General features: G+C 44.7%; 1 protein-coding gene across 1 annotated transcript in view; it reads right to left on the minus strand.

Moving 5' to 3' along the window:
• The window catches only part of MRVI1 (murine retrovirus integration site 1 homolog), an 87,719-nt gene that overhangs the window by 4,483 nt on the left and 68,597 nt on the right, over window positions 1-14,639 (minus strand). The window contains 3 exon segments of the mRNA XM_021926088.2: window positions 2,860-2,994; window positions 4,272-4,391; window positions 13,679-13,743. Coding sequence (XP_021781780.2) covers window positions 2,860-2,994; window positions 4,272-4,391; window positions 13,679-13,743 — 320 coding nt within the window.

Raw genomic sequence — 14,639 nt, forward strand, 5'->3', positions numbered from 1 at the left:
GAGGATTCCTAAACCAAGGAGGTGGGGAAAGTGACGAAAGTGCTTTCTGAAGATCCTGAGGCTCACACACACACTGCAATGACCAAGCCATTGGCTGAGAAGCAGAGAGCTCAAATTCAGAGCTAGCAGAAAATGCATGACTTGCAATGGATTGAAAGACCCAATAAATGCCATCCTTAGAAAGGGACCAGTTGCTCAGAGTGCCTGCCTGGGATGCTAAGGCCACAGGGAACATTGACAGGTTTCTCTTCCATGTGGGAACCCCATCAGATCATTTCAGTCACAATTAAGGGAAGCACGAAAGTGAGCACATTTGCTGATTTGAAAATCATTAACTATTTTCACAACTGTTGGGAAGGGAGGGTTTAGAAGTGGAAGCTTTTTTTCTCTCAGCCCTTTGTAGATTCTCTAGATTCTATTTAGATAGAGTTGGATGCTAAAATGGAGACTTTGGGGCTGTATTTCTATCCTCCAAAACAAGCTGCCGGAGAGGCCTCTCCCTACTCTAATCCCACTCTTAATTATGGCTCCAAAGGAAGAGACCAAGATCTGGCTGTGTGACCTTAGCTGGTCACCCCATGCCTGGCCTATAAGAGAGGTTAGAAATAGATTAGAAATAGAATTTCTTTAGAAGTCAATTTTTGGCTGTTATAAGTAAACTTCTGTTTCTTGAGAGTTATTGGAAAAGTAAAGGAACCAGAATGTCCTCTTAACCCCACAGAGCTGGTTTGAACAGCTGTTGGGAGAAAAGACAAAAGTTTTATTTTGTCCCCTTATGAGTCTCACTTGTTCAATGTCAGAAGGCTGTGCTCTCTTTTTTAATATGGTTAAGATATTGGGGTTCACCCAAAGTTTATTTAAACTGATCCTCAGGAGAGCAATATTTGTAATATAAATTGTTATATATAACAGATATGTGACTCAGACAAAAAGACTTTAATGTGTGATGTTGAATCTCTTAAGTGATCAGCAGCTGGGCTGAACCCAGTGTTTTAAAAATGCAGTAAGTAGGACATGGAACTTTTAATAACCTCAAACCTTGCTTGTGAGTGAGGTACCAACATTTCAGGGGAGAAATCATGTTTGAGAGCAGGTGCATGATAAATGTTACAGGCACCATTGCCACGCACTGATGACCAGGAGCTGGACAGAAAGGAACCAACCTAAGCCTTACTTCCCCGGGGGGTTTCATGAAATGGGAGGGAGCCAACAATTGCCTGAGATTGAACTAGTTAGATAAGACATTGATCCCCTTGCTTTGCAAACCAGACTGTTTATATTCCATGTACTCTCTCTCTCTGTTTATTTCTCTTTTGTTCTTTTTCAGTGTTTGGAAGTGTTAGAGGTTCCAGTTGGTTTCTGCTGTATTCACGGGTGCCAGAGGAAGGGCTTTTTGTCCAGGGCTTTGGTTGACCGCATTAAAGGGGAGGAGGGCAATGTGGTGGCCTGAGAAATACGAGCAGAGAACCCTCAGGAGGGAGGTGAGGCCTAAGGAGAACAGGATCTGGTTGCTTGGAGTAGGGATTGCACTTTAATTGTTAAACCTGGAGGTTCTTTCACTGTGAAGGCAGTGTGTGATTTGTTTTCAGTGGAGAAGCGTTTCTCCAGTTCTCCTAGTGGCTCTTCCCTTGAACAATAGGGTTGACTAGCATGGGTGGAGACCTCTCACTTTAGTTGAATCCTCCACCAACTGGGCTCTGTTGGTAGCTCCTGTGTGCCTATCCATTTTGCTTCTAATCTTCACTTCATTACCTATTTGTTGCATGCATGTGGTTTCCAGAGTTTTCCAGCAATGAGGCACAGATACATACCCGGATTAGATAATATTTCAGCAGCTGGTTAGATATTTTGTCTGGAGCTGCCCTGGACCCCAAGATAGCCCAGGGGTCTAAAAGCAAAGATTTTGGTAAAGTTTTTCCAAGGTGGCTATTACTACATTTTAAAAAATCAAGATTCAAGACTTGTGGTTTAAATACACTAATAGAGACAACACAGCTGAATAAATGAAATTGGGCTGTCCTGAAAATCCAGAATGTTGGCATGGTTATTATATCTATGGGGTAGAGTGTACCTCTTCTATGGGTGCTAGTTTATCCTATCCCTAAGCATGTACTTCTGCGGGATAATTCAGGCCAGGTGGGGCGAGACCTCATTCCCATAATACTTTATTGCATGGAGTGCCCTGGAACTAAATGAGGTCATTTCTATGGTTCTGCATCCTAAAGGCCAGGCAGGAACCACAAGTGGGACAAGATACAGGTCTATATTCTCTTTATCTACATGTTATATTCTCCTCCCCCAACTTAGGGGAACGTACCTTTGAAATAGAAAGTATTTTAAAAGAAAACCCCAAGTATTTCCAAACTAAAGTGAAAACACTGTCTGGGTGACCAAGCTTGATTGGTCAGCATGGTAGGCACCTGCTGGAGACTCACCTTTGCCACTGAGCTGAGTTTGCCCTCTATTCCATGTGTCCTCCCTGTCCCTGTTCTTGTAAGAAACACACTCCAGGCCTTCAAGTCAACTCTCTTGGTCTTGGGCCTTTTCATGCGGATGGCTATCCATAATTTCGTCTGGGAAATGAGCTAACCATGGCTGGGCTGGGAGGGACTCCACTTAGGGCCCTTCTCCCTTCCCATGACTGCCCCTGACCTCTCAAGCTCTTGCAAACTTCTCATTGCTAGCTATCTTGGCTCTTTAGGATTTCCTCTACTTCCTTCCCAACATGCGTGCCCTCTTGGTTTCTTTGGCTACTCACTGGGGCCCGAGATTCACTGCTGCCCTGGACTGGCAATTCCAAATTAGACGAATTGTAACCCATTTCAGCAATGGCAAGGACTCCAAACACAGGCTTCCTACCTGCTTCTTGGGCCCTTTTCCTCTTCCTCAGTTTCTTCTACCTCTTCAGGTTCCTCAGGACTCTCACTCTTCTGTTCTTCCTCCTCCTCCTTCAGGTCTTGAAGTTCTTTGGTCTTCTTTAGACCTTCTTGGAATCTGGGGGGCAAAAAGGAACAGTTGAGTCTGGAAAGGCCAGGTGCAATGCATCCTCTCCTGAGTTCCTAGGGGAGGGGACTTGAGCAGCACCTCCAATAATTATGCGCTTCCTGTGGTTCCACAAAACAGGAAAAAGCTGGGAAGCTCCACTGAATCCCAAGGCAGCTCGTGCCAGTACCATTTCCCCTCACTCCTCAGTCATCCTTCCTGTTTACGTGAAAGTGTGATAAAACTGACAGGGAAAAAATGTGGCACAGGGTCTCCTGACTGGGTTCTTAACCCACAAAACATTCTGTAGGGCTGAGGTTGTATTTGTTCTCCACGTGACCGTGGAGCTTCAGCCTCTCATCTGTAAAAGAGGAAGGGTGACACTCATTTCGCAGGGTGTTGGAATGCTTTTTGGAAGCGCCAGGCGCATGGCTTAACCTAGAGAGGTACTCAGTAAATGTTTACAAAACCAATGAAGGAGTTCATGCCTATGCATTCCAAGGATAGAGGACAGTGGTGGGTGAAAAAGGCAGACTTTCCAAGAGAAACCTTTGTGGTTTTTCTCCCCCAGGATCAATATTACCCCAAACATACTCTGTTCACTTGTCCTACGCTGAGTGTCTAACACTAGCAGTTTGGCTGGGCAAACCTACCACTGAAGTCCATGGATTCTGTGTCAGTGGGAAGCTACGTCTTTCTCATGAGCTATGGAGACAGGAGACGCTTAGGGCACCATACATGGTTGGAGGTCATTCTCTACCTTGAGGCTTGGGCCCTGCTCAGGACTTGGTCTCTCCAGTGCTGACAATTGGCCATGGGTGCTATTGAAGCTCAAATGGAGGAGGAGGCAGTTGGAAGTTGAAGAGACTCCATTTATAGGAGGAAGGAGTAACCAAAGCAGTTTTAGGAAGCAGAGCTGCAGCTGCTCCTGGACACTGCTGGCTGCAACATGACTGCTCTGAGCACGTGTCAGGAAGCCTCAGGCACCACCAAGAGGAACCCACCCAGGGCCCCTGATTTCCAGACTATTCTTAGCGGTGGCATTCTGGTGGCTCTCTGCCTAAAAAGAGGGCAGTCTCGTTATTGTCTAACCACACCCTCTGACCCTGCTTCCTCCTGTCCTTCCTGTGGAACAGTCTTGCTCTTTCCAATGTAGTTCCTTCCCGTGGCAAGGAGGTCCTGTGGCCACTGGTTACTTCCCTAAAGCCTCTAAGAAACGGGAAGGACCTGTGGGAAGGCATCTTCTGAGACCTGCCAGGTGCCCTCCAGGTGGCTGAGGTCTGACTCACCCCTTGCTGTAGGCTTCTTCCTGCATCCTGGCCTTGGTCTCCTGACTAAGCTCCTCCAGGCAGCTCAGGGCCAGCGCAGGAGCACAGGCTTCACAATCTGGGTCCCCATTTGTCTTTCCACTAGTGAGAAGAGAGAAGTACAGGGCATCATTTCAGAAAAAGGTGGAGGCCTAAAAACAAAACCATGTTTTTGGCCCGATTCCTGATGAGGAGTGAGGAAACTCAGGCTTTTTCAGTAGCTTTCAGATTTTTTCTCAATCCTTCTACCCTGAGACAAGATTTTATAAAGGTCCTAGTCCATGAATAGTCCCCAGCCCATTAAATACCTCACCAGCTCTCCTTCTCCTCATGCTCCCAAACTGGCATTTATTCTTATTCCAGGAGGTGCTGTAATGGGTGCTCTACAGCACTGAGATAAGGAAAATGGGGGCAGACCAGCATGTTTAAGGTCATTCCATTCCTGTTGTCTTTCACCAGAAGACCCTCACTCATTTTTTCAAATATCCACTTATTTTTTCAAATAAGCCACAGGCACATTGTAATGTGCTGGGGGCACATTAGAAAATAAAGAAATGGTTTTTACCAACATGGAACTTAGCAGAAGGAAAAACCCCAAAAAAGGAAAGAAAAAATATGTGATTAATTACAAATTATAACTTTTATGAAAGAAATACTGTACAATGACAGAAAATAACAAGGAGAGAATGTGTTTAGAGTGAATAGTTAGAAAAGGCCTCTTTGAGGTGCTGAAGTTGAAGTACAGGCCTGAAGCATGAGAAGTCAGATGTATTAATAGCAGACAAGAGGGCTGGGAGCAGTGGCTCATGCTTGTAATCCCAGCACTTTGGGAGGCCGAGGCAGGTGGATCACCTGAGGTCAGGAGTTTGAGACCAGCCTGGCCAACGTGGTGAAACCCCTACTCTACAAAAAATTCAAAAATTAGCCAGGTGTGGCGGCACATGCCTTTAATTCCAGCTACTCGGGAGGCTGAGGCAGGAGAATCACTCGAACCTAGGAGGCAGAGGCTGCAGCGAGCTGAGATCGCACCACTGCACTCCAGCCTGGATGACAAAGTAAAACTCAGTAAAAAAGCAGAGGAGAGATCATTCCAGGAAGATAATGCAGGTTATTTAAAGACTCTGAGACACAAAAGGTGCTGAGTTGTTTGAGAACTTAAAAAGAGGCAGAGTGGCAGGAGTTAACTTTTGGACAAGAGATATTTGCAATGCCTGTGAGGTATCCAAAGGGAAATGTCAAGTATACAGTTGAATTCATCAAAGTGAGTCAGGGAAGAATTTTAGGCTGGAGATATTCATTTGATGTCATCAGAACATAAATGTTACTTAAAGCCATGGGGATGGACAAGATTGCTTAGGGAGATAATATGAGGAAAGACAAGAAGAGGAGCCAGGACCAAGCCATGAGGCTTTGCCACACTTGGCTCAGGTGGAAAAGAAGGCATCTTCAGAGGAGGCTGAGCACTAGCAGCCTGAGAGGTAGGAGGAAACCCAGGAGCGGGTGGAGTCTTGGGAGCCAGGAGGTAAGAGCACATCAAGGCGGGAAGAGTTAACAGTGCCACACACTTCTGAGTTTGAAGCACACAGACAAGATGACTATTAGATTTGATAATACAGAGGTCAAGAGGAGCCTCTATGTAATGGTGGGAGCCAAGCACAGGTTGGAATGTAAAGTAAGAAGGGGAGGTGGGAAAGGGGAAGTCACAGACACAGCAATTCGAGTAGGAAGGAGTGTAGAAGTGTGTGTTGGAGGGAGTGTGCAGCTGAAGTAGGTCAAGGGAGGATGCACATTTGAAGGTAGGTAGAAATGATCTAGTAGAGAGGATGAGAGAAAGGGATGCCCAAAGGAACTCAGTCTTTGCAAAACGAAACAGGGACAGACTTTGGAAAAGTAGAGAATCTCTCCTTGTTTGTAACAAAGGGAAGATGATGATGAAGTTGTTGGGCTGGAGATCTGGTGAAGGAAAGTGAGAGGGCTCCTATGGGAGTGTAGCTTAGGTATTCTCTATAAAGTAGACAGCAAGGTCATCTGCTGAGAGTGAGAGGTAGAGGGGTCTAGGAAGGTCTGTGGAGAGAGGAGAGGTGTAAAAGAGTTATATGAGAAAGAAGAAAAACAGACATGCTAGAACATCATGGTAGGATGTCTGGGTGGTGCTGGGAGATCATTGCGGGTATGAGATCACAAGTTTAAAGGAAGTATCCAGACGGCTATGCTTTCCCTAGAAATCCTGCAGCCCACCTTCGTGTCCTGATTCCCAATGGGAGCAACGTCGTCATGGAGGAGTCCTCCAACAAGGCAACACTGTGAGCGGAGCTTTCTAGCCAGGACTCTGAAAGATCACAGCTGCCACCCTCCCTGACCTCTTAGACAGGGTTTATGAGTGAGCCTTGTATCTTCTCCTCATTCTTGGCATCAGTTTCCCATCTCTTAGTTTTCCTCAGACCTTTTAAAATTTACATTTAGTCAGGCTGGAAACCACAACCCATTGTGAACAAGAAAGATAACGCTCTAAAAATACCAGCTATTCATAACATTTCTCCTTTTGCAAATTACATTATCCACTCCCTTCCATGTGACCTTGGCCTAATGTGCAGTTTCCTATTTATCCAAATCACTAGAGCAAGAGGAGAAAAACATAGCTACAGCCAAGGGCAGGGAAAGTAATTCTTTCATGAAATATATATATATATATGAAATGAGATACTGGTATTAGACTTCTGATTTATACACAGCTGTCAGCCTTAGAGGTTCCTTAAGGTTAAGCATGCATGAAGGAAGACAGTGTAGTATAGAGGAAAAAAACTTGCCTGAGGCAAACTTGGATTCAAATCCCAGCTCCAAGACATGTAAATTATTTAATCTTCCTGAACTTCAGATTCCTCAACTGTAAAATGGGGATAGTAATACATACCTGATGGTGGGGGCGTAAGAATTAATGAAGAAATGTAAATAAACTTTCTGGAATATGTTTATTTACATACTCAAAAAATTATTATATCTGCTATTATTATTGTTATATAGGAAATGTATTGGTTCATTTTGGGAGCAATCTGAGCTACCTCCAAATATGACTCATAAAAAATCCAGGCAATTATTTATATCATCAAGGAAGAATTTGTTATATATTACTGAGACACGTCAGAGTCAGAGGAACCCTAAATGTGAACCAATTTAAGGTATGGTAAAATTAAAATTACATTTTCATAAAATGGCTTTAGGAAATTTCTCAGGTGCACATGTATTGCATGTCATCACACACTATGCACCTTAGAATTTTGCAGAAGAGTGACTGTAAACAAAGCTCTCATTGTCCTTGGGTCATTGATCTCTAGAGAAGAAAACTTTTCCTTAGCAGGGCCAGGAAGCCCATTTCCTTGACCCTTTTACATGCAGATCTTCTGTCCATTTCAGCTCCCCTATAGGGCTCTCATATACATCCTCTCACTTGATCTTTCCAATGATGAGAAGAGCTAAAAATTAACTTATATGTATCAGACTGTGGTCTAACATCTCACTTACGGCTCACCAATGACCCAAGAAGGTTTTACTGTTCTCTGTTTGACAGATGAGGAAACCAAGGCTCAGAAAAATTAGGCTGAGGCATGAGGATCGCATTTCAAGTGATTTCATATCTGTCATATGATCTTGGGACCAGCCCAAGATCATACAACCAGTGTGTGGTAGAACTCAAATTTTACCCTGTGCAGTCTGATATGCACCCATTCTTCTGACTACACTATCTGTCACCTAGGTGGGGTATTATCCCATTTCACAGATAAGAAACCCGAGCTCACGTTGACTAAGTGACTTGCCTAAATTCACGTTATTGGTGCTGGGACTCTCATCTTGGTCTTCTACCTTTGTGTCAAGATGGACTTTCTAGCCCCCATGAACCCCTGCCTTTCTTTCAATAGAAGTCTCTTCCTTTCACTCTGGTGAGTGAAGCCCTTCCTGCCCTCAGACTGGACTGTGGCTTCTATGCTGTCCCTCTTTTCAAGGCTGCTTGTCTAGAGTGTAAGTGGTTGGGAGGGCCTTTGTTTAATGTGTGTGTGGGGGTTAGGGGGGAATGGAGGGGTTGTGGGTAGGGTGGGAAGTGGGGAAAACACAATATGTAAAATGTTTGCTGTCCTCTCCTGACCTCTGAACTGAGCTTGTAGTTTTTTAAATATCTTATCTAACTATCTGGAAGTTTCTCCCTAAGCATCTTTAAGACTAAGCTCAAATGTCTTCTCTGTGAAACCTTTGCGGGTGTTCTCCCCTCTCCCACACCCTCTGGTTAAAGTTGATCTCTCCTTTTTTTTTTTTCTTGAGACTGGGTCTCGCTCTGTCACTCAGGCTGGAGTACAGTGGCATGATCTTGGCTCACTGCAACCTCCACCTCCCAGGTTCAAGTGATTCTCCTGCCTCAGCCTCCCAAGTAGCTGAGATTACAGGAGTGCACCATCATGCCTGGCTAATATTTGTATTTTTAGTAGAAATGGGGTTTCACCATGTTGGCCAGGCTGGTCTCGAACTCCTGGCCTCAAGTGATCCACCTGCCTTGGCCTCCCAAAGTGCTGGGGTTACAAGTGTGAGCCACCGCACCTGGCCCTCTTTCTCCCTTTATTCTGCAACCACACCTCTATGACAGCGTGACTCACAGGGAGGGCATTGATGTTTCAGATACCTGCATATGACTGTAATCATAGGAAGGAGGATGGTGTTTGGGTCAGAATGGTGCCTGGCACACAGTGGATACCTTTAAGTGCCTGTCAAGTTGCATCGGTTTCACTATGACTTATCCAGTCCCCACCTAGGAATGTTGTAAAAGGCACAAGTCCTCTCTGTAAATGGTTATTTCCTGAGAACCCAGTGTTTGGGTTGGGCTAAAGAAATCTGTAATCATGGCTGTAAACTGGAGCTGAGCACAGCCTGTGCCTACCCTAGGGATTTCTGGCCCAAAGGCTCATGGATCTTGGCATCTGTTCCCTGCCTGAAATCCTATGTGCTTTCTTTCTGAGATGATTCATGGAAATAAGGCTCATTGTTCTCACACATGCACCAGGTCAAAAATGTTTGTCATTGTGCTCAGCTCTCAGTAATGTGAAGAACTATTTAGTCAAAATATGTTTTTGGGCAGGCAGGTATATTAGATTCAACTTTTCCCATGTGGAAAATAATATTTGAAAGTGACTACTATCCTTTGTGATGGGCATATCTTCTTGGGCTCAGCAATGTTTCCAAGTCACCCCCACTGACATGGTTCCCTCTGACAAGCCCAGCCCAGGGAACCCAAGCTTCCTTACTCCCCGTTACTCAGTCCTAGATACCTGGGGTCCTCCACAAGTTTATTGGGGGGGGGTGGGGGGGCGGAATTCACTCCAAAATACCACCAGCAAAGGGGAGTTGCTGACTGTACACATTTAGCGTCCTACGAAATCTTTAAGGAATTTACCCTGGGTGCTTCAAGAGTATAGAAACATGGCTAGTTTTAGACAGTTAAAATTGCTCTGTGATACATTAACATAATAACCCCTTTCTGACACTAACGCTGTGCATCATCTACATCCTGGTTTTGCTGATCCCTGTGTGAACGGTTCCACGCATACCCTGTCTCTCACCCCAACTCTGCTCTCCATTCCATGCCCAGTTGGTCACCAGGCTCTTTCAAAAATAGCCCTTAAATTCATCCTCTTCTCTATGGTCACACTGAACTTCGTTTTATCCTTCCAGTTGGGCCGTCTATTAAAAGGGTAAGGGCATGTGCTCTGCTATCTACCAGCTTTGTAACCTCAGGCAAGTGACGATTTCTCTGAGCTTCAGTTTCCTCATCTATAAAACAAAGATATTAATAGTATACCTACCTCATGGGATTACTGTGAGGATTAACTGAGATTCTTAATACAAAGCACTTAGTAAAGCACTTGGCATAAAACAAGGTGCAGTAAATAGTTAGCAGTAATTGCCATTGTCAACAGTGCAGTAAATAGTCAACAGTAATTACCATTGTCATCGGTTACCATTGTCATCCTTATCATTATCATCATTCCTTGAATACTCCATACTTTGTCACATGGACAAAGCCTGGAATGTTGCTAACCTCCTGGTCACCTAGTTAATTATGTACCCTTTAGATTTTACTTTAAAAGTAAGTTCCTAGAGGAAAACTTTGTGGGGTTTTTTGGTTTTTTTTTTGAGACAGGGTCTTGTTCTGTCACTCAGGCTCCAGGCTGCAGTGCAGTGGTGCAATCTCAGTTCGCTGAAACTTCTGCCTCCTGGGGTCAAGCCATCCTCCCACATCAGCCTCCTGAGTAGCTGGGACTACAGGGGCATGCCACCATGCCTGGGTAATTTCTATATTTTTTGTAGAGATGGGGTTTCATTATATTGCCCAGGCTAGTCTCAAACTCTTGAGCTCAAGTGATTCACTTGCCTTGGCCTCCCAAAGTGCTGGAATTACAGGCGTGAGCCACTGCCCAGCCAAGGGGAATCATTTCCTAAACTCCCTCTTCCCCCTACCTTCCCCACTTCCCCCAACCTTACACCAAAATCGGGTTAGGTGCTCATTTTCTGCTGCGTCCTTCCCTAGCAACCTACACTTCCTTACGATCCCACCCATCGTGTTGTATTAGAATAGGCTGCTTCCCATCTGTCTTTCCCGCTAGACTGTGAGCTCCCTGAGTACATACTATGTGCCTGGCCCTTGGTGATTAATTGTTAAAGGAATGAAAGAACAAAAGACTACAATTACATAGCTATTTCTACTTGCAGAACTGCTCTTGGGCTTTGTTTTCTCTTCAAGACTAATTTTAAATATCACTCTCCACCCATATGTTTAAGTCTACAGGTTTCTAGGCCCTTGTTGAGTGAAGAGCAGTTCATTACTAAATGACCTCCAAGAACAAGGCTCAGCATTCTCTGAAATCTCACAGAGCAGTGTAATCAGCTCTCAAGTATTTTCCTGTCAACTAGCCACAGGGTATTTGACCTTCTTATCCTTTGCTTAGCCAGCACCCTTCCTGCTTCGTCACTGTATGCTTAGGAAAGGTGAAATCATTTTAATACAAAGCTGAATACAACAATCTCTGAAGCAATGTATATTAAACTATAACACATTATTTCTCTTTCACAATATGGCTAGGGCAGCTAGAATTGACTAAGTATTTGTGTATAGGACAGAAGATAAGAATTCACTTTTACTCATATATTGTCTGATTGTTAGTCCATTGGGAATCAAGTAAATGTTTCCAGTTTTTATTTATTTATGTATTTATTTATTTGTATTTTTAGTAGAGACAGGGTTTCACCATCTTGGCCAGGCTGGTCTTGAACTCCTGACCTTGTGATCCACCTGCCTTGGCTTCTCAAAGTGCTGGGATTACAGGTGTGAGCCACCATGCCTGGCCGTGTTTCCAGTTTTAAATGGAAATCACTTAACATCTTCGAGAAATCCAGAAGGGGAAGCTGTTGTTCATCCTGAACCCCTCTTAATCTGAAGATGCCCTCCCCTCTTTGCAACCATTCTTACATGGGTATATTCCCAACTGGAGAGTCAACCCCAGTGTGCTTGACTTGCCTTAATCCCCACTCTGTCCCTATCTCTTCAGGTTCTATAAACCCCTGGAAAGGTGATGGCACTATTGACCATTACCCATTGACGCTCCTAATTTGGGGCTGCTGCTTCTTGTCTCCAATTTTGTACCTCAGTTTCCCTTACCAAGGATAATTCATGTTTTCATGATCCCCACTGCCTTGGACAGAAGTGCTCAAATGGCTTGGCATAAGTTCTACAGAGTTCAGGCCCTGCTCTGTCATGATTAGAGTCTGTTGAAGAGATCTTCTGCCTTGAGTGGCTCTGCAGGCCTAGAGTTGGGAATGGGGCTAGAGTTGAGGGTTCTCTGAAGTAGGGATTCATGCACCCAAAGGGAAGGTTGGCAAGGAGAATTTTAGTGGGTTTCTCAGTCAGAGCATCAGGTGACCATTTCTGGAGAGATTCTATGACTCTAGGGTGAGGATGAGGCCCTATGACTCTAGGGACTTGGTAAGTTTCTGTAAACTCGGTCACTTCCACATGGTCCACATGGTGGTGGTTGTGTCACCTCTTGACAATTTCCCTGTAGGGATCAAGAAAAGACAGAGAGAGAGACCCCAAGAGACCCTCTATAACACGAAGGACCTGTGAGCTTATGGGGGTGAGGTGGTAAAGAGAAGAAATGCTGGGCAAACTTCAAGACTAACAGGGGGCTAATCACTGGGTGATAAGCTGGTGGCTGCACATAATGAGAGATGTAGGAAACAGGCTGGGTCTGGAGGTGGGAGCCTGTCTGTATTGAATAGGGTCCCAACATACACTTTCCCTGCCAGATAGCAAAACTTTTCTGACAGCAAAGAAAAACGAAGGACTAAAGCTGTCTTGAGGCAAGAAAGAAGGAAGAATAAGGTATATGTTCTACCAAGTGAGAAAAGACACAAGGGGAAAATTCCGAGAGGCAGCAGGTGTGATCCAGATGTTTCTCAGCAAACAAATGAAAAAATTCGAAAAGTAAGCTATGAAGTCCTCTGAGTGCATAGAAACAGCCTGCCTTCCTCTGGCTGAGGATGAAAAGATCTGCACATTGCACAGATGCCTAGAAAATCACAGACACTGCTGGCTGCCAATCCAATATGCATTTTCCTTCCTCGTTCCCAACAGCAACATGATTCTGTTCAGGAATTTACTCTTCTTCATGGAGTCATTTTGCTTTTTGGGAAGCTGACCCTCTCACCAATCCCAGGGAATAGTGTAAATCCCAAGATGACAATCCCATTCCCAAAGTGATTCTTTTAGAAAGGGACCTCCTTCCAGATTTGTCAATGAGATAATAGGGAAGACTGGCGAAAGGTTTCTGGGTTTATTCCTAAGAAAGGAACACGGCAAGAAACAGGCCCTTTCTTCCTCTAGGTATTGTCTTGTCTGGAGTGGATGCCAGGAACTACCAGCCGTTTGCCACAATCCTGATGATGAAGTTAACATACAACGTGGCCAGAGGCAAGGAAGTTGTAGGCATGCTGAGCTAGAGCCCTGCTGTGCCGTACCAGAAGCAGCTCTACCTCTGGACTTACTAAGTCCCATTGAGTTGGGGCTTTCTTTTGTCTGTAGCCCAAAGAATCCCAACTGGCAGAGAAGGCTCCAGTCTTCTCTGGGCTCTCTCAGATTGGGTACACTTGGCCTCAGTCAGGGCATCTTCCCGGTTCAAGAATCTTGCAAGCGGATTCTGAAATCTTTGTGGGTCTCAGACTCTCATTCATTTCCCTTAAAACTTAATTTGCTTTCTCCTGCATTTTGGGGATGAAAATGGGAGGAAGGAAAGTAAAATGGGGAAATTTTCCTGAGAGATCCCTGAAGCAAAGAGGAAAATCAACAAACTTACTTTTCCAAAAGTGCAGGCAGTGCTGAAGTGACAGGTAGGCTGCCTTTCCCATTGGGTGATTCCGACTGAATGAAAAACAGAAGACAGAGAACTGAGGATGTGCTATGCAAGGAAGAAGCCAGAGCTGCTGGGTTTCTGATGATGGGAGGGGGGCTGCTGCTTCTCCTCTTTCCTCCATGCCCCCACTTTCCAATCTTCATCTGAGCCCAGACCTCGGCCCTTTCCCTCGGGCCTTCCCTGTCCTCCTTTCCTCAGCATTCCTTTCCTCTACGGCACATGCAGCTTGCTCCTTTTCCTTCGCCTCTGCTAAGTTTCCTTAAGCAAAGAGGAGAGTTTACATCTTGAGGCTCCATTCTGGAGAGAAGCCATCAGTTTTTCTCTGTCCTGTTTACTGACTGTGACTGAACACCAGTGGGCCTCCTACAAGTGCAGGTCCCAGGCTCCCTGTGATAGATTCACACAAGCCCATCACTGTCCCGAGAGACACAGCTCCAGGTACAATTCTCAAGAGATGCCAGTACTATTGAAAGCTCAAACAATCAGAAATTTCATTACAATATGTTCCCCAGGATTTCTACGTTGTGTTGTTGCAATGGATTTGGTTTAAGTAATGGTTCTCAATGTTGGCTGCACATTAGAATCACCTGGGGGAAGTTTTAAAAAAGTATTGATCCACTCCAGAATCTTGGTGTGGGGCCTGGGGGAAGAATGTTTTAAAAGTACCCTGTGTGGTTTTTAATCTACGGCCCTGATTGCCAGCCCCTAGTCTAAAGGAACATATATTTGGAAAATAAATTTATGCTTTTAGGCAAAGTATGGGAAGTAGAACTGTTAAAACACACTAACCAGTCTTCTCCAATATCCTTAAACATTTTTTTCAGGTTATTCTATTTTAGTGGGTAATTTGGGAGTTTAAGTTGATTTCATACATGATTGAAATGCTTGAGGCAGGAAACAGTGA

This window comes from Papio anubis, chromosome 12 (assembly GCF_008728515.1).
Source record: "Papio anubis isolate 15944 chromosome 12, Panubis1.0, whole genome shotgun sequence".
NCBI lineage: Eukaryota > Metazoa > Chordata > Mammalia > Primates > Cercopithecidae > Papio > Papio anubis.